A 26,049-nucleotide genomic window follows, 5' to 3' on the forward strand; every position below is an offset into this window, starting at 1 on the left:
ACCAAACTGAGCAGAGAAAGATCACTTCTTCAGTACATAAATACTACAATCACAGATTAAGTGTGCTAAATATGATTTATTTCCTGTCGGATACATTTTTCCCATGGTTACACCACAATCAGCTCTTCCCATTGGGTGGTTAACAGGACAGTTCTGAGGTATACATTTCATTTGAGGAGAGGGGCATTTGGTTCAGCCTTCATCAGTAAGCAGAGACATTGTCATGACCCCTCAATAAAACCTCACTGTGTTAATCTCTCTCCATCACACTGACCTACAATTTGGTCAAGGGACAGTCCACACAATGCAGCTATTTGGCATAATAGGCAATAAATTACATGACATAGAGAGTCTAATATTCCCCTAACAGAGAAAAACAAGAGCAATAATCAATGTAATAAATAAATCAATACAAAATAAGAAGTGAGTCCGGATTTATTTTTTCAAACATGATTGCCTTGGAAAGACACTGACAGGATTCAAAGAATTACATGATTCTTTACAGTCAGAAACAAGGAGAAAATGTAATGGGGTCATAATTGTTCAAGTGTGTGTGTGCTATATCGGTGATCAGCGTCAGGATCATTCAAGCATCGTCCTATCTGTTCCAGTCTAAATACTGATGTATAACTTTAAAACGGTCATTCAATTCAACATGAATACATTAGTGAGGACACTGCTACACTTACTATGCAATCATAACAAGCAAGGCACTGAGGAACATTGTTACTAATTCTCATCTCCTTTTCACTCTCTTTCGTCTCCCAACTGTAGCAATCTAAAGCATTAATTTGAAAAGTAAATCTGTTATATTAGACTAGTCTCAGACTAGACGTAACATAGTAAATGTAAATCTGGGACACTGAAATTAGTGGTTGCTTAAAGGAAAAACGAAAAGAGGGTGGTTGGTCGGGGTGGATGGATGGGCTTTTAACGTGAACATCTAGCATTACATGTTTTAGTCTCATCACGGACAACTTTAGCATTCTAGCTAATTAGCAACTTTGCAAGTACTTACTACTTTTTAGCTACTTTGCATGTTAGCTAACCTTTCTCCTAACACTTTAACCTAACTCCTAACCCTATCCCAAACCTTAACCTCTAGCTTAGCTAACGTTAGCCAGCTAGCTAACTGTAGCGTTAGCAACCTTGCCACCTAGCTAACGTTATCCACAACTAATTGGAATTTGTAACATTTCATATATTTAGCAAATTCGTAACATATTGTACGAATTGCAATTTGTAACATATCATACGAAATGTCATTTCTAGCATATCATACAAATTGTAATTCATAACATAATACGAAATGGATGATGAACATCCACAAAAGAATGCATACCATATGAAACGTAAAATAGCATACTAAATGGAGTGTCTTGGATTTACATACAGAATAATACGAAATGCTCTGAGACCACGTTGTTCATATAATTAGATAATGGTTTGCACTACAAAAAGCGCCTCTTGCTTCATGACCGGCCAGTTCTCAATGCTACAGCACGTCTTTGAACCAAAACAGGAAAGACTAAAAATTTGGGTCAGCCCAAATGCCGTGACAAACATGATTGTTTCGTTCAATTTCAGCAACAGAGTATCTGTAACAATTACAGAGAGAGATATTGGCGTTGACCAACATAGTTACATGTCCTATTGTTAACTGAACTAGATCTGGACCTGCCAATGAAAATGCTTGCGATCCACTCACTGGAAACCCTTGTGAAATGTTTTGGCTGAAACGATGGTTGGTCACAGTGCTAGCCAGTTGGACTGGATTGGACGTTACAGGAGAAAAGAGAAATGGAACAGCTACAGAGCTTGACTGATATAGCATCTTCTTGTGATTAGATATGGCACTTTCAGGAGTGTAGGGGGGGGGGGGGGGTGTCAGTTCCTCCTGTCATGGGCACGCAGTGTCGATCCGGCTGTACTTCACTTGACTACACTGGGCCGGTCGCCATGGCAGCGGCATCTGGTAGTTCCGAGGGACGATGCCTGTGACATTCTGTTCAAGGTACTGGAAAAATCGGTACCACCACACCCTTGAGAAAAAGTTGCTCTGCGATGATTCCTTTAGCTTCTGTGAAACAAATAAAAATGTTAACGAATAACACCATTCCATAATTGTTGAACATACAAGTAATATTAGTCAATTATAGGGTAATCACATTGGTTATTCCACTAGTAAGTGTGACCAAATATAGACTTACTTGCTGGTTGGCCATGGTATGGTACCACCAGAATAGGCGTGTGGTGATGAAGTAAGCCACCGCCACATCTATAGAGTAGTGGTCATGAGCCAGGAGAATGCAGAAGAGTCCCACAGCACAGAGCAGCCAGCAGATCCAGTGGTACCACCATAACTTTTTGGGAGAATCTGTGAGAAACAGAAAATACCTTTTATTTCATGCGACCAATCAAACATGTGTTTTTTCAACAGTCAGATATCAGATTGAATCGTTCTTACAATATACCACCAGGTGTCTCTGTTGCTCCAAAATAAACATTATAGACAGGTTTTTACTAAGAGAGGCTATGCAGTAGTTTTGTGTAGCCTACTTACACTCTTTAATGAAGAGATAGATGAGTGTCAGCATGACTGTGTGGCCACTGTAAAGGTAGTCCCCACACATGTGGTGGGAGCCAGTGATGGTCAGGCCTCCTCCTGCAATCATCTTCATCACTCGGCTCATTTGGGATGCCCAGTCACCAAACAGCTACAACAGGAAGGAAACATCACAAAAGTGTGTGAAGTTAGTGTGCTCCAGAAAAGCATAAGAAAATGAACTTAGACTTACTCAACAACAATACAGTAACATTTGTATCTGTGTAAGGGGCCAAAGGGGAAGTGTTAGCCTACTATTTAGGAGTGTGAACTGAACTAATTATGTTAAACCTGTTCTGACGATTAGAAGCTGATCATATACAGTGCCTTGCGAAAGTATTCGGCCCCCTTGAACTTTGCGACCTTTTGCCACATTTCAGGCTTCAAACATAAAGATATAAAACTGTATTTTTTTGTGAAGATTCAACAACAAGTGGGACACAATCATGAAGTGGAACGACATTTATTGGATATTTCAAACTTTTTTAACAAATCAAAAACTGAAAAATTGGGCGTGCAAAATTATTCAGCCCCCTTAAGTTAATACTTTGTAGCGCCACCTTTTGCTGCGATTACAGCTGTAAGTCGCTTGGGGTATGTCTCTATCAGTTTTGCACATCGAGAGACTGAAATTTTTTCCCATTCCTCCTTGCAAAACAGCTCGAGCTCAGTGAGGTTGGATGGAGAGCATTTGTGCAACAGCAGTTTTCAGTTCTTTACACAGATTCTCGATTGGATTCAGGTCTGGACTTTGACTTGGCCATTCTAACACCTGGATATGTTTATTTTTGAACCATTCCATTGTAGATTTTGCTTTATGTTTTGGATCATTGTCTTGTTGGAAGACAAATCTCCGTCCCAGTCTCAGGTCTTTTGCAGACTCCATCAGGTTTTCTTCCAGAATGGTCCTGTATTTGGCTCCTTCCATCTTCCCATCAATTTTAACCATCTTCCCTGTCCCTGCTGAAGAAAAGCAGGCCCAAACCATGATGCTGCCACCACCATGTTTGACAGTGGGGATGGTGTGTTCAGGGTGATGTGCTGTGTTGCTTTTACGCCAAACATAACGTTTTGCATTGTTGACAAAAAGTTCAATTTTGGTTTCATCTGACCAGAGCACCTTCTTCCACATGTTTGGTGTGTCTCCCAGGTGGCTTGTGGCAAACTTTAAACTACACTTTTTATGGATATCTTTAAGAAATGGGTTTCTTCTTGCCACTCTTCCATAAAGGCCAGATTTGTGCAATATACGACTGATTGTTGTCCTATGGACAGAGTCTCCCACCTCAGCTGTAGATCTCTGCAGTTCATCCAGAGTGATCATGGGCCTCTTGGCTGCATCTCTGATCAGTCTTCTCCTTGTATGAGCTGAAAGTTTAGAGGGACGGCCAGGTCTTGGTAGATTTGCAGTGGTCTGATACTCCTTCCATTTCAATATTATCGCTTGCACAGTGCTCCTTGGGATGTTTAAAGCTTGGGAAATCTTTTTGTATCCAAATCCGGCTTTAAACTTCTTCACAACAGTATCTCGGACCTGCTTGGTGTGTTCCTTGTTCTTCATGATGCTCTCTGCGCTTTTAACGGACCTCTGAGACTATCACAGTGCAGGTGCATTTATACGGAGACTTGATTACACACAGGTGGATTGTATTTATCATCATTAATCATTTAGGTCAACATTGGATCATTCAGAGATCCTCACTGAACTTCTGGAGAGAGTTTGCTGCACTGAAAGTAAAGGGGCTGAATAATTTTTGTTTGAAAAGTTTGAAAAATCCAATAAATGTCGTTTCACTTCATGATTGTGTCCCACTTGTTGTTGATTCTTCACAAAAAAATACAGTTTTATATCTTTATGTTTGAAGCCTGAAATGTGGCAAAAGGTCGCAAAGCTCAAGGGGGCCGAATACTTTTGCAAGGCACTGTATGATGAGACTAAGTTAAAAGAAGGCCTCCAGTCAGTGACGCAGGCCCCTAGCCAAACGGTTTCAACAGTATCGCTAATTATAGTTAGATTCACAGGAAATTATAGTTAGACTCACCCCTACCATGTTCACTAGGCTTATACTGTATGACTCACACTAACTTTAGGGGGGGGGGAACTCTCATGAGGAACACACTGATTCACCACTGCTTCGTGATATCACTGAACAGACGTGCTAACGGTCGGGAGCATTGAGGTTAGCCACAGTAGGCGAAGTCATCATGTGCAGTCCCCCCCAAAAATTCCAGCCGTTGAGTCTCGAAACCGTTCCAAACGTTGGCTGCAGATATATTGACGTCTTAATGGGAGGGCATACAGTAGATCAGCTTTTACTACAGCATGGCTGAGGCGAAACTGCTGAAGAAATGGGTCTACAGTCATATTGACAAATACCGTCTACTATCCATTAAAATGTGACCAACGTTGCCACCAACAAAAACAAACCCTCCAAAGAGGCATACATCGTCTGTTTTCGTTTAATGTGAGAACATCTCCAGTTCTTTTTTAACCGACACTAGCTACGTTTCCATTAACTTGTCCAGTGAATTTGTTGTCGACATTTAGAAAGTTTGCATAGAAAATAAACGCGACAATTGCATGCCACCGTGCATTTCCATGTGGCATGCAATTGTCGCGTTTATTTTCTATGCAAACTTTCTATTTGTCGATAAAAATGGCTAGATGTAACAAAAGAAACAAACAAACGAACCTACAGTGTCTAATAAAAAATAAGTGGTTGAAGTGTTTCCATTACCCATTTAGGCAAATTGCGCATTACGCCTAATAAAAGGGCGACAGCCTGAAGCCTAATGCCATCCCACCTAACGTAAAGTTTATAACTGTGGCAATGCACCCCACAAATCCACCCTTTTAACACAGAGTATCTTTTGACTGGCAGCAAACATTTACTACAGGCTGTGGTGAATCCACTACTATATCTTAACTAGCATCACTTGTTTTCTCAACTCCCGCATAGGAGGTGATTTGATTGACCAATAACTTTGCTCTAAACTTGTTTCTGAACAATTCACCATGCAGCCAACATGACCGAGTGGCGCAGATTACTGTTCAATTTGAGAAGGGCCGTCCTCCCTCACATCACACCATTCACATCACGGCAGAGGTGGAAAAAGTACCCAACTGTCATACTTGAGAAAAAGTAAAGATACCTTAATAGAAAATGACTCAAGTAAAAGTCAACCAGTAAAATTCTACTTGAATAAAAGTCTAAAAGTATTTGGTTTAAAATATACTTAAGTATCAAAAGTATAAATAATGTCTAAATCCTTATATTAAGCACCATTTCTTGGTTTTTTTAATTTACGGGAAAGCCAGGGACACACTCCAACACTCAGACATCATTTACAAACAAAGCATTTGAGGTTAGTGAGTCCGCCATATCAGAGGCAGTAGGGATGACCAGGGATGTTCGGTTGATAAGTGCGTGTTTTTGACTATTTTCCTGTCCTGCTAAGCATTCAAAATGTAACAGGTACTTTTGGGTGTCGAGGAAAATGTATGGAGTAAAAAGTACAATATTACTATTATATTAAAAGTAGTCAAAAATATAAATAACAAATTGAAGTACAGAGACTGAAAAAAAACTACTTAAGTAGTACTTTAAAGTATTTTTACTTACAGTTGAAGTCGGAAGTTTACATAGACCTTAGCCAAAAAACATTTAGATTGAGTTTTTCACAATTCCTGACATTAAATCCTAGTAAAAATTCCCTGTCTTAGGTCGGTTAGGATCACCACTTTATTTTAAGAATGTGAAATGTCAGAATAATAGTAGAGAGAATTATTTATTTCAGCTTTTATTTATTTCAGAAGTTTACATACACTCAGTTAGTATTTGGTAGCATTGCCTTTAAATTTGGTCAAACATTTAGGGTAGCCTTCCAAAAGCATCCCACAATAAGTTGGGTGGATTTTGGCCCATTCCTCTTGACAGAGCTTGTGTAACTGAGTCAGGTTTGTAGGCCTCCTTGCTCGCACACGCCTTTTCAGTTCTGCCCACACATTTTCTATAGGATCCAGGTCAGGGCTTGGTGATGGCCACTCCAATACCTTGACATTGTTGTCCTTAAGCCATTTTGCCACAACTTTGGAAGTATGCTTGGGGTCATTGTCCATTTGGAAGACTCAGTTGCGACCAAGCTTTAACTTCCTGACTGATTTTGAGATGTTGCTTCAATATATCCACAAAATGTTCCTCCCTCATGATGCCATCTATTTTGTGAAGTGCTCACTCCTGCAGCAAAGCACCCCCACAACATGATGCTGCCACCCCCGTGCTTCACGGATGGTGTTCTTCGGCTTGCAAGCATCCCCCTTTTTCCTCCAAACATAACGATGGTCATTATATCCAAAGAGTTCTATTTTTGTTTCATAGACCAGAGGACATTTCTCCAAAAAGTACAAGCTTTGTCCCCATGTGCAGTTGCAAACCAGTCTGCCTTTTTTTGTGACAGTTTTGGAGCAGTGGCTTCTTCCTTGCTGAGCGGCCTTTCAGGTTATGTCGATAAAGAACTTGTTTTACTGTGGACAGAGATACTTTTGTACCTTTTTCCTCCAGCATCTTCACAAGCTCCTTTGCTGTTGTTCTGGGATTGATTTGCACTTTTCGCACCAAAGTACGTTCATCTCTAGGAGACAGAACGCGTCTCCTTCCTGAGTGGTATGACGGCTGCGTGGTCCCATGGTGTTTATACTTGCGTGCTATTGTTTGTAGAGATGAACGTGGTACCTTCAGGCACTTGGGAATTGCTCCCAAGGATGAACCAGACTTGTGGAGGTCTACACAATTTTTTTTCTGAGGTCTTGGCTGATTTATTTGGATTTTCCCATGATGTCAAGCAAAGAGGCATTGAGTTTGAAGGGAGACCTTGAAATACATCCACAGGTACACCTCCAATTGACTCAAATGATATCAATTAGTCTTTCAGAAGCTTCTAAAGCCATGACATAATTTTCTGGAATTTTCCAAGCTGTTTAAAGGCACAGTCAACTTAGTGTATGTAAACTTCTGACACACTGGAATTGTGATACAGTGAATTATAAGTGAAATAATCCGTCTGTAAACCATTTTTGGAAAAATTACTTGTGTCATGCACAAAGTAGATGTCCTAACCGACTTGCCAAAACTATAGTTTTTGTGGAACGGTTGAAAAACGGTATAGTTTGTGTGGAGCGGTTGAAAAACGAGTTTTAATGACTCCAACCTAAGTGTATGTAAATTTCTGACTTCAACCGTAAGTACTTTATGCCACTACGTCATGGGTCATAGAACGGTCCCAGCATGATCGAATCCGCCCTTTGAATGGGGCTCCGGTGTATAACGACCAGTGGTGGTGAGTATAACCAGATATTGGAATATAATGACTTAGGTTTTAGAATTAGATTTCTCCCTACAAAAGGGCTTTATTACAGACAGAAATACTCCTGAGCACCCCAGTCCAACTAGGGCAAAATGAAATAATGGCTGCAGGTATGGTAGTAGCCAACTAATATCTGAGTCTAATACAGTGAACTAGAATCAAGAACTGTAATGGCATTGCCAGCCTGAATCTAATCCAATCTGGAGCTACAGTCAGTCTAATGCATCTGTAAAGCATAAAATTAGGGTTTCCATTAGTTACCACAGTTAAAAAGTCAAAAATGTATTGAAACAAAAATGTGCTTTTTGGTCTTAATTTAAGGTTAGGCATAAGATTAGTAGTGTGGTTAATGGTTAGGGTTTAACACATTTTAAGAAGAAACATTTTAGAAATAGGGGGCCTGTATGACTTTGTAGCTTGACCCGAGTTACTTCCTTGATGACACAGATAGCTTCATCAAAAGTAATGAGAGTTCCGTGAAAATAAAAAAAAATACCCAGTTTGATAAATTAATTTCCCAGCCAAGCAGATACATGTAGTAATCATTTTGGATGTGAATTGGATTATCAAAAAGCTTTGTCCTTTCTTATAACAAAATGCAATTTACCACACCACCTCATAAGATGAGGAAGTACATTGTTTGTAAGGATTTCCTGCTGTAATTGTTAAGGAGATATCCAGTTTGCAGCCTAACATGCAACATAGAGAAGACCAGCAAGAGGACCCTCAGCATCACGCAGACATGCCCTCTCTGTGAGCATTCCTATAAATGGAACAGGGAGGACACTTGAATCAGGTTGGTGACATTTGACCTAGTCAAAGGTCAAAACAGTTTCGAGTTTTGTCCCAAATCACCTTCATAACCTAGCCTGGTGGAACCACCCTGATCATGATATCTGAAGTGAAATAGAAAGGTGATTTCAGCGATCAGGTTGGTTCCACCATGCTAATCATAACCACCATTGATAACGTACTCAGTGCTGTGTGTGTGTGTGTGTGTGTGTCTGTGTGACCGACCAGTGTCTTTGATGAGGGGCCAGGAGCTGACCTACGCTGTCATGGGCCAGGAGCTGATCTATGCTATCATGGGCCAGGAGCTGATCTACGCTGTCATGGGCCAGGAGCTGATCTACGCTGCCATGGGCCAGGAGCTGATCTACGCTGTCATGGGCCAGGAGCTGACCTACGCTGTCATGGGCCAGGAGCTGACCTACACTGTCATGGGCCAAGAGCTGACCTGCGCTGTCATGGGCCAGGAGCTGATCTGCACTGTCATGCCCATTAATGGGGCACCAGAATTAGGTAGGTTTAGTCTGACCTGTTCAAACTTCAACATAGTATATGTTTGTTTGTCAGATATCACCTATCCTAACTGCCATTGGTTATAGAACAGTGACTATGTGTGTATGTGTTCACAGATGCATCTATGGAGCCAGCACATGGAGACTTGCAAGATGATGTGATGAAGTCCAGACTGACAGAATGGCTTGATACGGATGTCTCTGAATGGAGAACCCTGGCACTCAGCATAACATTTTACTAGACAACTTTCCCTTGTATTGTCTTTTTATTATTGAATTGATGATATCAGCCAATATGGGGAAGGAAAAACCCCGAGTATTCTGTACCAGGATCAGGGAACTCCTGTTGTATACGGGACACCACACAGAAAGGTATGACCACTATGACATGTTTGCCAAGGTAGCTCCATTACCACCAGACAAAATCCCAATAGGCACAGTATCTGTATCAGCTGGGAATGACAATGAAAGGTGCACATTGATATATTAGCAAAACACTGCTTCTATGGTATTACTACATTGGAAAGTTATCAAAACACTTAGTTTAGAACATCTACATAAATTCAGCAAGTCACCATACATATACAATAACCTGTAGGTATTGAACTCAAACTGCAGGAGATTAGTTTGTTGTGATTGAGTGGGGGAAAACGGATACGGGCAAGGTTCTGACATATGGGTGTGTCTTGGTGGTGGCAAGGACACACCCAAAAAACACCCACATCAAACCACATCCTCAACATAACACGCGTTTGGCTTCTGTCACTTCTGCAAGCATTTCCTGAGGAGCAAGTCAAAGAAATGAGGCCAAATCAACGGGTGCAGTTCCGCTCTCTAAGACATAAGACAAAGTCATGTAACTTAGTATGCTATGTTTTTGCATATTGGAAAAATGCAACAAATACGGCATGTTTCTGAGCCTAGGGAGAGGTGGTAAGTACCTTAGGAGAGCACTTGAAATGCATCCCTGGCACGGGGAGTGTGGTGATGTACATGGTGATACACCTGTAGAGGTAGAGTGTGCCAATGATGAAAAAGAACCGCCGACCAACGATGGACCTGAGGATGAGAACGTTGAACACAAAGAATCAAGACCTGCTGGAGTGCTTAACCAGCACACTACTAGGGGCTGTTGCGGTGACCGTATTACCGCCACACCGGCAGTCAAGAGTCATGACCGCAGTAAAATTCCACATGACCGTTGAGTCATGGCAACATCCTATTATGCTCTCTGGACATGCGTTGGTACTACCCAAATGTAACTCAGTGCTCTGTTGTCCCTCTAACCACTCTGAAATCAAAAATCGCATCAAACACTTACAATCAAAACAGTATTGTGATTTTAAAACTCACCTCACTATGATTAATCAATTTGAAGAAGTTCAACAACAGGTTGGAACTGAGTGGAAAACATTGTTGTTGTGTATGTTGTTTTAAAGCCTAACACAACTAAATTGACAACGCATTCGAAGGTGCTTATGAAGGTATAACTTGTGAATATGCTTAGGCCTATATGAGCCCAAGCCCGAAAAAAACTGGAATAATTCAAATGATGATCGTGCCGTGCCGTGATCCATAGCCTAATATCCTACTGCATACTAGTCTACTAGTCTATACTCCAAAATCTTCTTCTTTGAGTGTGGACTGTATTATTATGCATACTTGATGGTCTGGTTACCTTATTCTACACTCAAAACATTCTATCCATAAGTCTGGGAGAGAACATATAGGCCTAGGCGATAATGTTGGTTCATTGATTGTGCAGGGCGGCTTACAGAGTTAGCCTACAATTATAGTGAATTTGTATTTGATTTTGAATAGCTTAGTAATAGGCTGCTGACATTACTTTTAGCTACAGAGTCTCACCACCATGCATTTCCATCTCATTTCTCGAGAGCACAGAGAGTTGAATTTAATGTTTAGTTTTTACCACTAAAAAGAAGAGGATCCAGGCTGCTACTATATACAGTGCCTTGCGAAAGTATTCGGCCCCCTTGAACTTTGCGACCTTTTGCCACATTTCAGGCTTCAAACATAAAGATATAAAACTGTATTTTTTGTGAAGAATCAACAACAAGTGGGACACAATCATGAAGTGGAACGACATTTATTGGATATTTCAAACTTTTTTAACAAATCAAAAACTGAAAAATTGGGCGTGCAAAATTATTCAGCCCCTTTACTTTCAGTGCAGCAAACTCTCTCCAGAAGTTCAGTGAGGATCTCTGAATGATCCAATGCTGACCTAAATTACTAATGATGATACGGCCAATTGATCCAATGCTGACCTAAATTACTAATGATGATACGGCCAATTTTTCAGTTTTTGATTTGTTAAAAAAGTTTGAAATATCCAATAAATGTCGTTCCACTTCATGATTGTGTCCCACTTGTTGTTGATTCTTCACAAAAAAATACAGTTTTATATCTTCATGTTTGAAGCCTGAAATGTGGCAAAAGGTTGCAAAGTTCAAGGGGGCCGAATACTTTCACAAGGCACTGTATATATTTCTGCTAATATTAAGCACATTCTCCATGCTCCCCTATAAAACCGGAGTAGCCTACCCGGCATGATTGAAAAACGAACTGCGCTATTCGCTATTCGAGTGCATACAGATGATATGTCTTTTTTCCCCTGACCTGAACAAATTTTACATATTAGTAAAGACAAGATTAAATTGAGAATAGTCTGATGGGTGAAAATATGATCACTTGATGAGAGAACAGCGTGTGCAGCCAGAGGCAAGCTTTTGTTGCAACTTTCTCACATCATCAATAGCCTAAAGTCACATTACGCAGCCCATATATGTATGATTTCTAAGACATTGTAAGGTTTGTCTCATTCACAAGTTGCTAAATAACTCAAAATCAAGCATATAGGACCTGTTTCAAATGATCACTTATACGCTCAACATAGGAACTTCATATGCGCACTCGATCCAGAATGGGAGAAATATCATTTCTATTTTATTCAGCTAAGTTCAAATATATTCTCCTTACTATAAAATCACATCATGTAAAATAATGGCACGGGACTTATAAGCATATCTTGTCTGCTAAATGAACTAGCTTAAAGCCTATGGCATGACGCATAGCCAGATAACAGAGTAGGCCATCTCATATTCTGTTTTTCTGGAGAGAAACAAATCTTCACATCATGTTTCTTTAGACCTGCCTAAAATAAATAATGGATTTATTGTGATGGTGTATATTAAATTGATGTATTATACTTTTTAGAAATGTAGATGTTCAAAATGCAAGCTTGTATGAGGCTTGTAGGCCTATGCGTGGATGCCTGGAGATGCTACACGTGTTGATGTTAATTAACAGGTAATTACTATGAGACCGGCAGTCATTTGCATGACAATAACCCGCCTGGCAAAATGTAATGACCGCCACAGCCTTAAACATTACAGAACATCCTTTAACATGGAGTGGATCATTCAATAAAGTTATGGATGTTCTAATTCAAGTCGTTATGAATTACTGTAGTATATCTTGGTCATTTACCTATATTTTAACAGTGCCCACTGTAGAAGCCACAGGACGATCAGTATCATGCCGTTGATTTCGCATATAGAAAAAGCCCAGTCTACTCGCCCGAAAAAGTCAAAGAACTTGTCTGGTAGGGGTGGAGTGGCCTCCTTGGCAGGCACACGTTCGTGGACCACGGAGATCATAATGGTGGTGAAGATGAAGCAGATCGTGGCGTAGACAAAAGCCACGCCCGTCTTCCCCCACTCCTCAGGAAACGGAGAGCGGGTGATCTCAGGCATGGGGATCTGGATCCGCTCCTTGTGGAACTCATTGACCACACCATTCCTCTCGGGCTTGTTCCCATTAACCTCACTGTTGACGGCCAAGATGGCGTGTCCGTTGGCATGCCTGTTTTTATGCGTTTCAATGTGGTGCTCTATCCTGAGAGTCTCCATCTTGTCCAGGAGCTGTCTGCCTCCGTCCAAGGTGACAAGGGCCAGAGGAGCCGTCTGGAAGTCCGCTTTAGAGAGCTGCATGAGGCCCTTGCCGTTCAGGTGACGTAAGGCCTCTGAGTATTCCTGCATTCCCACATCAGTCAGCCACAGGAGCACATCCTTCGTTGACCAATGGACCACTTTCTTCATGTCAGACCCTGTGGCGTACGCATTGCAAACAGAAGGAGAAACAATGGAGGGAGAGTCCAGAGGTGTTCACGACTAACAAATCCTGAGCCCTCCTGAAGTCACACATCATGTGGTAAGCACATTGGGTGCTGCCAACAAATTGAGTATCCAGTAAGGTTTATCTAGAGGTTAACCCACCAAGGTGGGATTGCATTTTCAGCTGTTCGATGCAGTGACTTTTTGTACTAAAATAGGAGAAAAATTAAAAAACATTTTAATAAATATTCCAAATCAATTTGCATCACTTTGACATATTAGGCTTTATGTTCCCCTCAACCAATCACGTTTATCCTAGACTGTATGCAATCTATTAAATAGTGTGATGACTCAAAGAATAAAAAAATTGTAACTATACAAAATGTATAGTATTATAATATTCTTACATAAAAAAAACTTTAGAATGGTAAAAGTAAAATATTCATAATGAGCGGACTAAAATTCGTCACCCATTCAACATATTTCGAAATTTATGCACACAAACAGGACCACAGAATGTTGACACTTAAACACGCGCTCTCGTTCAGGAGGGCATGAGACTTCTATGTGGGGAGACAAAGCCACAAGTATTCGTTAAAATACCCGTTAAAGGGCATTCAGGTGAGGAAGTAGCCCACAGCTACGTACCACGGTTATTTCATAAACACACCACGTCAAAGCCACAGTTATCCGTTAAAATACCCGTTAAAGGGCATTCAGGCGAGGAAGTAGCCCACAGCTACGTACCACAGTTATTTCATAAACACACCACGTCAAAGCCACAGTTATCCGTTAAAATACCCGTTAAAGGGCATTCAGGCGAGGAAGTAGCCCACAGCTACGTACCACAGTTATTTCATAAACACACCACGTCAAAGCCACAGTTATCCGTTAAAATACCCGTTAAAGGGCATTCAGGTGAGGAAGTAGCCCACAGCTACGTACAAGAGTTATTTCATAAACACACCGAGTCAACGACTAACTACTTCAACCATGTCTGATATTGTTCTTGTATCAATACAGTCCAGCAGAGAAAGCAAATTCCGTTATGAGAGTCAAATAGGTTTAAAATGTTTCACGTTCTGTGGAATAATTTTAAACAAAAAACATGTTACCTTGTTGCTACTGTGTCTATTTTGCCGAATGATCCCCGACACGAAAATAGTTACGCTACACTATTCCTCGAAAAAAATGAACAAACATGCAAATTGAGGCAACTTTGTGTTAAGCGCGGTAGAGGTAACTTCCATGCAAGACATTCGAAGAACATGGGAGGGTATGCTTACAGGATGTGGCTCTCTCTTTCACCTCATGTGCTTTACATTAGCAAAGGGATCCATCGCCCATCGGCGCTACTTCTTCAGAACAAATAAGTGCGTAAATAAGTACATTTGCATTCTAGAGGACTGACATGAGCATAATGCTATAATCCTATTTTGTTTGAATATAGAAGGTGATGTGTAGTAACTATAATATTTCAGTGATATTTCTGCTGTGTGCAGCCTTGACGAATCCCATGGGATGACGCGGTGCACTCTACGCTGATAAACCTATTCTTTTCCATGTTATAGCCTTATTCGGATGGGTATTACTAGAGATTATGGTTTTGACATTATTATCCAAGCATGTGCGATATTCCAGAGGAAGATTCACAAAGGATTACTTTTTCCAAACTGCCTCCTCTAATTCACCTTTTTAATCATAACATCACAATTAATAGGCCTATGCTACAAATTAAACACTTTTTTTTTTACATCTGGTTAGTAGGCTATATAAAATCAGTTCAATGTCAATAACATAGCCTAATATTTTAAATCTGATTACATTGAAAAAATCCCCAATGCCCTGGACGTTCTGCCGCCCTAGGTGAGACAAAAATAATTACATCTTAGACATCCTTATGAATCTAAGCATGGCACTTTCAAAGGTTACCTTTCCACCCAGACAGAGGCTCTACTGACACAGAAAACTGTAAGCTTCAACTGCTTACTCCGTTGTATAACCCAACAACAGAAGTGCTTCCCTTTTTTTAATCTCCTCGAATAGTATAGGCTGCAGTTTAGCTTCAGTTTGACATAGAGAGGAATCAATATATCCCCATATGCATCGGAGTCACGTCTTTCGCGGGCATTTTAAAGCTTCTACCATAAGGCATTACTGAGTTGAGCATTGTTATAGAACGCTTGATATAATCTGGATACATTTTATGTATTTGTTTAAAAAAAATAAAGCAAATAGATGTCCTTTTAGACCTTTTCTTTAACTTCTACAGGATCGGTGGGTCCCCTGCAGGACGTTGAGCTAACATATGCTAATCGCATTAGCCTGAGGTTGTAAGTAACAAGAACATTTCCCAGGACATAGACATATCTGATATTGGCAGAAAGCTTAAATTCTTGTTAATCTAACAGAACTGTCCAATTTACAGTAGCTATTACAGTGAAAGAATACCATGCTATTGTTGAGGAGAGTGCACAGTTTTGAACATGAAAAGTTATTAATAAACAAATTAGGCACATTTGGGGAGTCTTGATACAACATTTTGAACAGAAATTCAATGGTTCATTGGATCAGTCTAAAACTTTGCACATACACTGCTGCCATCTAGTGGCCAAAATCTAAATGGACCTGGGCTGGAATAATACATTATGGCATTTCTCTTGCATTTCAAAGATAGTACAAAGAACAAACCAATTTTTTTTTTACCATCTTTTATCAGATCTAATGTGTTATATTATCCTACATTCCTTTCACATTTCCACAAACATCAAAGTGTTTCCTTTGATGGTACCACAAATATGCATATCCTTGCTTCAGGGCCTGAGCTACAGGCAGTTAGATTTGGGTATGTCATTTTAGGCGAAAATTGAAAAAAGGGGAGTATCCATAATTGCTGCACATTTCACCAGTGAATTTCTTTGGTTTAGAGATTGTGCCTCTTTTCTCATTGTTTTTTTTTAAATATTTGCTTCCTGAGACAAAAACTATTTGCTACCATGTCTCTATAGATCACTTTTAGTTAAAATGATATCCACTAGCTGGCTAACTTTAACAGGCTATGTTAGGCTACTGCCTTAATCACTAATAGTTTTCGTCACAAACATTTAAAAAAAATACAATCATTTAATTGGCAGATTCATTTTTATTAATGTTTCACAATTGGATAATCCCATATAAACACACACATCACCATAGCTACAAATAATAGTGGGAGTGAACTTGGGGAGAAGCGGGAATGGGGTGGGGGCGGGAACTGCAGCAACGCTATGAGCTGTGGCTGGGGTACCGCGGGCGGTATAGTAGCCAATCAGGGGCACCAGCCAATTGTCAAAATGCCCCCCCCCCCCCCCAAATTCAAGTGCCGCGGCCAAATCTTGCCTAATGGTAGGGCCGACCCTGCTCATGTAGGCATGAATATACTGTATTTCAACGTCATATCTAGACGATAACTCGTGCTTGGCTGCCAAATGTATAGGTCTCCCCATAATATTTAAATTGATGAAGTGTGAACCTAATCATTATTTTAGCGATCCATCCATGATAGACATCCTTCCTAATAACAATGCCCCACATCCTGCTGATTTGAGCTGCTTAACCGTATTTGCACTTGACTGTGTTTATGGATGAGAAAGTGAACTTGCCATTTCCAAAACGTTTAGCGGGGATGGTGCATTGCAATGTATTGTCTAGGACAGGGTTCTCCCTGATTTAGCGCATCTGATTCCATAATTAGCTGGTTGATAAACTGAAACAGGTTAGTTACAACTGGGATTGGAGTGAAACCCTAGTGGAAGGTAGCTCTCCGGGAACAAGGTTGGAGAGCCCTGACCTAGGACATCAACAGCCAGCCAGGGTTTCATTAAATAAGCTATAGACAAAACTTTTTTTTATTGTACATTTATTCCTAATTAATCTGATGCATTTGGCAATGTTCAACGTCAATTCACTGGCACAATGAAGAATAGCTTAGCCATACACATTGATAATATATATACTGTCACAAGCCTTTTTATGTCTCTATTTTGGTTTGGTCAGGGTGTGATTTGGGTGGGCATTCTATGTTTTGTTTTCTATGTTTCTTTATTTCTAAGTTTTGGCCGGGTATGGTTCTCAATCAGGGACAGCTGTCTATCGTTGTCTCTAATTGGGAATCATACTTAGGTAGCCCTTTTCCCTCCTTTAGGGTGGGTAGTTAACTTTGTTAAGAGTCACGGTCGTTTTGTATTGTTTATTGGTTTTGTTGGCGACATTTCTAATAAAGAGGAATATGTACGCTCACCACGCTGCACCATGGTCCGTTTCTTACGACGCCCGTGACATATACTTTATTATAAACTGGGTGGTTCGAGCCCTAAATGCTGATTGGCTGACAGCTGTGGTATAGCAGACTGTATGACAAAACATTTCTTGCATGTAGGGCCTGCCTTGTTGATAGTGTTGTTAAGAAGGCAGAGCAGAGCTTTATTATGGACATACTTCTCCCCATCTTAGCTACTGTTGTTTCAATATGTTTTGCCATGACAGTTTACAATCCAGGGTTACTCCAAGCAGTTTAGTCATTTCAACTTGCTCAATTTCCACATTATTTATTATATGATTTGGTTGAGGTTTAGGGTTTAGTGAATGATTTGTCCCAAATACAATGCTTATAGTTTTAGAAATATTTAGGGCTAACTTATTCCTTGCCACCCAACTTGAACCTATCTGCAACTCTTTGTTAAGTGTTGCAGTCATTGCAGTCGCTGTACATCATGTATAGTGTCGAGTCATCCGCATACATAGACACTCTGGCTTTACTCAAAGCCAGTGGCATGTCGTTAGTAAAGATTGAAAAAAGCAAGTGGCCTAAACAGCTACCCTGGGGAATTCCTGATTCTACCTGGATTATGTTTGAGAGGCTTCCATTAAAGAACACCCTCTGTGTTCTGTTACACGAGTAACTCTTTATCCACATTATAGCAGGGGGTGTAAAGCCATAACACATACATTTTTCCAGCAGCAGACTATGATCAATAATGTCAAAAGCTGCACTGAAGTCTAACAAGATAGCCCCCACAATCATTTTATCATCAATTTCTCTCAGCCAATCATTTGTGTAAGGACTGTCCTTGTTGAGTGTCCTTCCCTATAAGTGTGCTGAAAATCTGTTTGAAAGTCAATTTGTTTACTGTGAAATAGCATTGTATCTGCTCAAACACAATTTATTCAAGAAGTTTACTAAGGGTTGGTAACAGGCTGATTGGTCAGCTATTTGAGCCAGTAAAGTGGACTTTACTATGGTTAGGTAGCGGAATTACTTTTGCTTCCCTCCAGGCCTAAGGGCACACACTTTCTATTAGGCTTATATTAAAGATGTGGCAAATAGGAGTAGCAATATCGTCTGCTATTATCCTCAGTAATTTTCCATCCAGATTGTCATTGTTGATAGACAACACAATTATTTTGATCTCTTCCACACTGACTGTATGGAATTCCAAATTCCAATACTTGTTTTTCATAATTTGGTCTGATATACTTGGATGTGTACTGTCAGCGTTTGTTGCTTGAATGTCATCCCTAAGTTTGCTCATCTTGCCAATGAAAAAGTCATTGAACTAATTGGCAATATCAGTGGGCTTTGTGTGTTATGGTGAGTGAATGAGGACCCAAAAGCGAACTAACTTAAACAGAGCTTCTTTAATAACAAAACATAAGTAGGCTCAGATAGACCGGCAGATTCCGACAGGACAGGACAAGGTTACAGCAAACATGACGATAGTCTGGCTCAGGCATGAAACACAAACAAACAAGAATCCGACAAGGACAGGAGCAGAAACAGAGGGAGATATAGGGACCTAATCAGAGGGAAAAAGGGAACAGGTGGGGAACGGGGTGAATGGGTAGTTAGGAGGAGACAGGGAACAGCTGGGGGAAAGAAGGGGAGAAAAGGTAACCTGACACGACCAGCAGAGGGAGACAGGGTGAAGGGAAAGGACAGAGACAAGACAACATGACAGTACCCCCCCACTCACCGAGCGCCTCCTGGCGCACTCGAGGAGGAAACCTGGCGGCAACGGAGGAAATCCTCGATCAGCGCACGGTCCAGCACGTCCCGAGAGGGAACCCAACTCCTCTCCTCAGGACCGTACCCCTCCCAATCGACAAGGTACTGGTGACCACGGCCCCGAGGACGCATGTCCAAAATCCTGCGGACCCTGTAGATGGGTGCGCCCTCGACAAGGATGGGGGGGGGGGGGGGAAGACGAGCGGGGGCGCGAAGAACGGGCTTAATGCAGGAGACGTGGAAGACCGGGTGGACGCGACGAAGGTATCGCGGAAGAAGAAGTCGAACTGCGACAGGATTAATGACCCGAGAAATACGGAACGGACCAATGAACCGCGGGGTCAACTTGCGAGAAGCCGTCTTAAGGGGAAGGTTCTGAGTGGAGAGCCAAACTCTCTGACCGCGACAATATCTAGGACTCTTAGTTCTACGCTTATTAGCAGCCCTCACAGTCTGCGTCCTATAACGGCAAAGTGCAGACCTGACCCTCTTCCAGGTGCGCTCGCAACGTTGGACAAAAGCCTGAGCGGAGGGGACGCTGGACTCGGCGAACTGAGATGAGAACAGCGGAGGCTGGTACCCGAGGCTACTCTGAAAAGGAGATAGCCCGGTCGCAGACGAAGGAAGCGAGTTGTGGGCGTATTCTGCCCAGGGGAGCTGTTCTGACCAAGACGCAGGGTTGCGAAAAGAAAGACTGCGTAAGATGCGACCAATAGTCTGATTGGCCCGTTCTGCTTGACCGTTAGACTGGGGGTGAAAGCCGGAAGAGAGACTGACGGAAGCCCCAATCAAACGGCAAAACTCCCTCCAAAATTGAGACGTGAATTGCGGACCTCTGTCCGAAACGACGTCTGACGGAAGGCCATGAATTCTGAAAACATTCTCGATGATGATTTGTGCCGTCTCTTTAGCAGAAGGAAGCTTAGCAAGGGGAATGAAATGGGCCGCCTTAGAGAACCTATCGACAACCGTAAGAATAACAGTCTTCCCCGCTGACGAAGGCAGTCCGGTGACAAAATCTAAGGCGATGTGAGACCACGGTCGAGAGGGAATAGGAAGCGGCCTGAGACGGCCGGCAGGAGGAGAGTTACCGGACTTAGTCTGCGCGCAGACCGAACAAGCAGCCACGAAACGACGCGTGTCATGCTCCCGGGTGGGCCACCAAAAACGCTGGCGAATGGAAGCAAGCGTACCCCGAACGCCAGGGTGGCCGGCTAACTTGGCAGAGTGAGCCCACTGAAGAACGGCCAGACGAGTAGGAACGGGAACGAAAAGAAGGTTCCTAGGACAAGCGCGCGGCGACGGAGTGTGAGTGAGCGCTTGTTTTACCTGCCTCTCAATTCCCCAGACAGTCAACCCGACAACACGCCCCTCAGGGAGAATCCCCTCGGGGTCAGTGGAGGCTACTGAAGAACTGAAGAGACGAGACAAAGCATCAGGCTTGGTGTTCTTAGAGCCCGGACGATAAGAAATCACGAACTCGAAACGAGCGAAAAACAGCGCCCAACGCGCCTGACGCGCATTAAGTCGTTTGGCAGAACGGATGTACTCAAGGTTCCTATGGTCAGTCCAAACAACAAAAGGAACGGTCGCCCCCTCCAACCACTGTCGCCATTCGCCTAGGGCTAACCGGATGGCGAGCAGTTCGCGGTTACCCACATCATAGTTACGTTCCGACGGCGACAGGCGATGAGAAAAATACGCGCATGGGTGGACCTTGTCGTCAGAGAGGGAGCGCTGAGAAAGAATGGCTCCCACGCCCACCTCTGACGCGTCAACCTCGACAACGAACTGTCTAGAGACGTCAGGTGTAACAAGGATAGGAGCGGATGTAAAACGATTCTTGAGGAGATCAAAAGCTCCCTGGGCGGAAACGGACCACTTAAAGCACGTCTTGACAGAAGTAAGGGCTGTGAGAGGAGCGGCCACCTGACCGAAATTACGGATGAAACGACGATAGAAGTTCGCGAAGCCGAGAAAGCGCTGCAGCTCGACGCGTGACTTAGGGACGGGCCAATCAATGACAGCTTGGACTTTAGCGGGATCCATCTTAATGCCTTCAGCGGAAATAACAGAACCGAGAAATGTGACGGAGGAGGCATGAAAAGTGCACTTCTCAGCCTTCACAAAAAGACAATTCTCTAAAAGGCGCTGGAGGACACGTCGAACGTGCTGAACATGAATCTGGAGTGACGGTGAAAAAATCAGGATATCGTCAAGGTAAACGAAAACAAAGATGTTCAGCATGTCTCTCAGGACATCATTGACTAATGCCTGAAAGACAGCTGGAGCGTTAGCGAGGCCGAAAGGAAGAACCCGGTATTCAAAGTGCCCTAACGGAGTGTTAAACGCCGTCTTCCACTCGTCCCCCTCCCTGATGCGCACGAGATGGTAAGCGTTACGAAGGTCCAACTTAGTGAAAAACCTGGCTCCCTGCAGGATCTCGAAGGCTGAAGACATAAGAGGAAGCGGATAACGATTCTTAACTGTTATGTCATTCAGCCCTCGATAATCTATGCAGGGGCGCAGAGACCCGTCCTTCTTCTTGACAAAAAAAAACCCCGCTCCGGCGGGAGAGGAGGAGGGGACTATGGTACCGGCGTCAAGAGCTACAGACAAATAATCCTCGAGAGCCTTACGTTCGGGAGCCGACAGAGAGTATAGTCTACCCCGGGGGGGAGTGGTTCCCGGAAGGAGATCAATACTACAATCATACGACCGGTGTGGAGGAAGAGAGGTGGCCCTGGACCGACTGAACACCGTGCGCAGATCGTGATATTCCTCCGGCACCCCTGTCAAATCACCAGGCTCCTCCTGTGAAGAAGAGACAGAGGAAACAGGAGGGATAGCAGACATTAAACATTTCACATGACAAGAGACGTTCCAGGAGAGGATAGAATTACTAGACCAATTAATGGAAGGATTATGACAAACTAGCCAGGGATGGCCCAAAACAACAGGTGTAAAAGGTGAACGAAAAATCAAAAAAGAAATGGTTTCGCTATGATTACCAGAAACAGTGAGGGTTAAAGGTAGCGTCTCACGCTGAATCCTGGGGAGAGGACTACCATCCAGGGCGAACAAGGCCGTGGACTCCCTTAACTGTCTGAGAGGAATGTCATGTTCCCGAGCCCAGGTCTCGTCCATAAAACAGCCCTCCGCCCCAGAGTCTATTAAGGCACTGCAGGAAGCTGACGAACCGGTCCAGCGTAGATGGACCGACAAGGTAGTGCAGGATCTTGAAGGAGAGACAGGAGTAGTAGCGCTCACCAGTAGCCCTCCGCTTACTGATGAGCTCTGGCTTTTACTGGACATGAAGTGACAAAATGACCAGCAGAACCGCAATAGAGACAGAGGCGGTTGGTGATTCTCCGTTCCCTCTCCTTAGTCGAGATGCGGATACCTCCCAGCTGCATAGGCTCAGCTCCCGAGCCGGCAGAGGAAGATGGTAGTGATGCGGAGAGGGGGGCAACGGAGAACGCGAGCTCCTTTCCACGAGCTCGGTGACGCAGATCAACCCGTCGCTCAATGCGAATAGCGAGTTCAATCAGGGAATCCACGCTGGAAGGGACCTCCCGGGAGAGAATCTCATCCTTTACCTCTGCGCGGAGACCCTCCAGAAAACGAGCGAGCAAAGCCGGCTCGTTCCAGCCACTGGAGGCAGCAAGAGTGCGAAACTCAATAGAGTAGTCTGTTATGGATCGATTACCTTGACATAGGGAAGACAGGGCCCTGGAAGCCTCCTCCCCAAAAACAGATCGATCAAAAACCCGTATCATCTCCTCCTTAAAGTCCTGATACTGGTTAGTACACTCAGCCCTTGCCTCCCAGATTGCCGTGCCCCACTCACGAGCCCGTCCAATAAGGAGAGATATGACGTAGGCGACACGAGCAGTGCTCCTGGAGTAAGTGTTGGGCTGGAGAGAAAACACAATATCACACTGGGTGAGGAACGAGCGGCATTCAGTGGGCTCCCCAGAGTAACACGGCGGGTTATTGATTCTGGGCTCCGGAGATTCGAAAGCCCTGGAAGTGGCCGGTGGATCGAGGCGGAGATGGTGAACCTGTTCTGTGAGGTTGGAGACTTGGGTGGCCAGGGTCTCAACGGCATGTCGAGCAGCAGACACTTCCTGCTCGTGTCTGCCTAGCATCGCTCCCTGGATCCCGACGGCTGAGTGGAGAGGATCCGAAGTCGCTGGGTCCATTCTTGTTCGGATTCTTCTGTTATGGTGAGTGAATGAGGACCCAAAAGCGAACTAACTTAAACAGAGCTTCTTTAATAACAAAACATAAGTAGGCTCAGATAGACCGGCAGATTCCGACAGGACAGGACAAGGTTACAGCAAACATGACGATAGTCTGGCTCAGGCATGAAACACAAACAAACAAGAATCCGACAAGGACAGGAGCAGAAACAGAGGGAGATATAGGGACCTAATCAGAGGGAAAAAGGGAACAGGTGGGGAACGGGGTGAATGGGTAGTTAGGAGGAGACAGGGAACAGCTGGGGGAAAGAAGGGGAGAAAAGGTAACCTGACACGACCAGCAGAGGGAGACAGGGTGAAGGGAAAGGACAGAGACAAGACAACATGACATTGTGATGAATGAGCCATCTGATTCAATGATTGATGGAGCCGAGTTGGTTTTTTCCCCAAAAATGTCATTTAAGGTGCCCCAAAGCTTTTCACTATCATTCATCTTTGTTTCATAGTATAGCTGCTTTTTATTTTTTATCTAGTTTAGTCTCATGATTTTTTAATTTGCAGTACGTTTGCCAATCAGTTGGGCTGCCAGACTTACTTGCCATACCTTTTGTCTCATTCCTCTCAACCATACCGTTTTTCAATTCCTCATCAATCCACAGGGATTTCACAGTTTTTACAGTAATTTCATTAATGGGTGCATGCATATTAATAACTGGAATAAGCCATTTCATAAATGTGCCAAGTGCATCGTATGGTTGCTCCTCATTACACACCAGCAAATATTCTTTACATCAACATATGAATCACTACAAAAAGTATTGTATGACCTCTTATACACTATATTAGGTCAAAATAACCTCACACTCAACGTCAACAAAACTAAGGAGATGATTGTGGACTTCAGGAAACAGTAGAGGGAGCACCCCTCTATCCACAACGATGGGACAGTAGTGGAGAGGGTAGTAAGTTTTAAGTTCCTCGGCGTACACATCACAGACAAACTGAATTGGTCCACCCACACAGACAGCATCGTGAAGAAGGCGCAGCAGCGCCTCTTCAACCTCAGGAGGCTGAAGAAATTTGGCTTGTCACCAAAAGCACTCACAAACTTCTACAGATGCACAATCGAGAGCATCCTGTCGGGCTGTATCAACGCCTGGTATGGCAACTGCTCCGCCCACAACCGTAAGGCTCTCCAGAGGGTAGTGAGGTTTGCACAACGCATCACCGGGGGCCCCCGGTGCCCCCCAGGAAACCTACACCACCTGATGTCACAGGAAGGCCAAAAAGATCATCAAGGATAACAACCACCCGAGCCACTGCCTGTTCACCCCGCTATCATCCAGAAGGCGAGGTCAGTACAGGTGCATCAAAGCAGGGATCAAGAGACTGAAAAACAGCTTCTATCTCAAGGCCATCAGACTGTTAAACAGCCACCACTAACATTGAGTGGCTGCTGCCAACACACTGACTCAACTCCAGCCACTTTAATAATGGGAATTGATGGAAGATATATCACTAGCCACTTTAAACAAGGCTACTTAATATAATGTTTACATACCCTACATTATTAATCTCATATGTACTCTATATCATCTACTGCATCTTTATGTAATACATGTATCACTAGCCATTTTAAACTATGCCACTTTGTTTACATACCCTTCATTACTCATCTCATATGTATATACTGTACTCGATACCATCTACTGCATCTTGCCTATGGCGTTCTGTACCATCACTCATTCATATCTTTATGTACATATTCTTTATCCCTTTACACTTGTGTGTATAAGGTAGTAGTTTTGGAATTGTTAGGTTAGATTACTCGTTGGTTATTACTGCACTGTCGGAAGTAGAAGCAAAAGCATTTCGCTACACTGGCATTAGCATCTGCTAACCATGTGTATGTGACAAATAAATTTGATTAGATTTTTTTTATTTGAGTCTTAGGAACTTTGGTTTTCCTAGATATGGCTATTATATTGTAATCACTACATCCTATAGATTTGGATACTGCTTTAAAGAACATTTCTGCAGCATTAGTAAAGATGTAATCAATACATGTTGATTATTTAATTCCTGTGCTGTTTGTAACTACCCTGGTAGGTTGACTGACAACCTTAACCAGGTTGCAGGCATTGGTTACAGTTTGAAGTTTTTTATTGAGTGAGCAGCTTGATGAGGGCCAGTTAATATTTAAATCACCCAGAAAATATACCTCTATTGACATCACACACATTATCAAGCATTTCACACATATTATCCAGATACTGACACATGGTGGTCTATAGCAGCTTCCCACAAGAATGGGCTTTAGGTGAGGCAGATAAACCTGGAGCCATATTACTTCAGTATTTAACATTAGATCGTCTCTAAGCTTTACAGGAATGTG

General features: G+C 42.8%; 1 protein-coding gene across 2 annotated transcripts; it reads right to left on the reverse strand.

Moving 5' to 3' along the window:
- Nucleotides 1-417: 417 nt before the first annotated feature.
- Nucleotides 418-14,785, reverse strand: sgms1b (sphingomyelin synthase 1b). Of its 2 annotated transcripts, none has more exons than XM_036955818.2 (6): nt 14,522-14,785; nt 12,781-13,615; nt 10,212-10,329; nt 2,564-2,717; nt 2,211-2,377; nt 418-2,080 (listed from the first exon to the last, which is right to left on the reverse strand). In XM_036955818.2, exons 2-6 carry the CDS (start codon nt 13,389-13,391, stop codon nt 1,901-1,903), a joined length of 1,230 nt encoding a protein of 409 aa, XP_036811713.2. In that variant the 5' UTR covers nt 13,392-13,615; nt 14,522-14,785; the 3' UTR covers nt 418-1,900. The 2 variants fall into 2 exon arrangements, with proteins under 2 accessions (XP_036811713.2, XP_036811715.2); XM_036955820.2 differs by having other exon boundaries at nt 12,781-13,399; nt 14,522-14,699.
- Between the last annotated feature and the right edge of the window lie 11,264 nt (nt 14,786-26,049).

This window comes from Oncorhynchus mykiss, chromosome 20, assembly GCF_057628025.1.
Source record: "Oncorhynchus mykiss isolate SJ-2025 chromosome 20, ASM5762802v1, whole genome shotgun sequence".
Taxonomy (NCBI): Eukaryota; Metazoa; Chordata; class Actinopteri; order Salmoniformes; family Salmonidae; genus Oncorhynchus; species Oncorhynchus mykiss.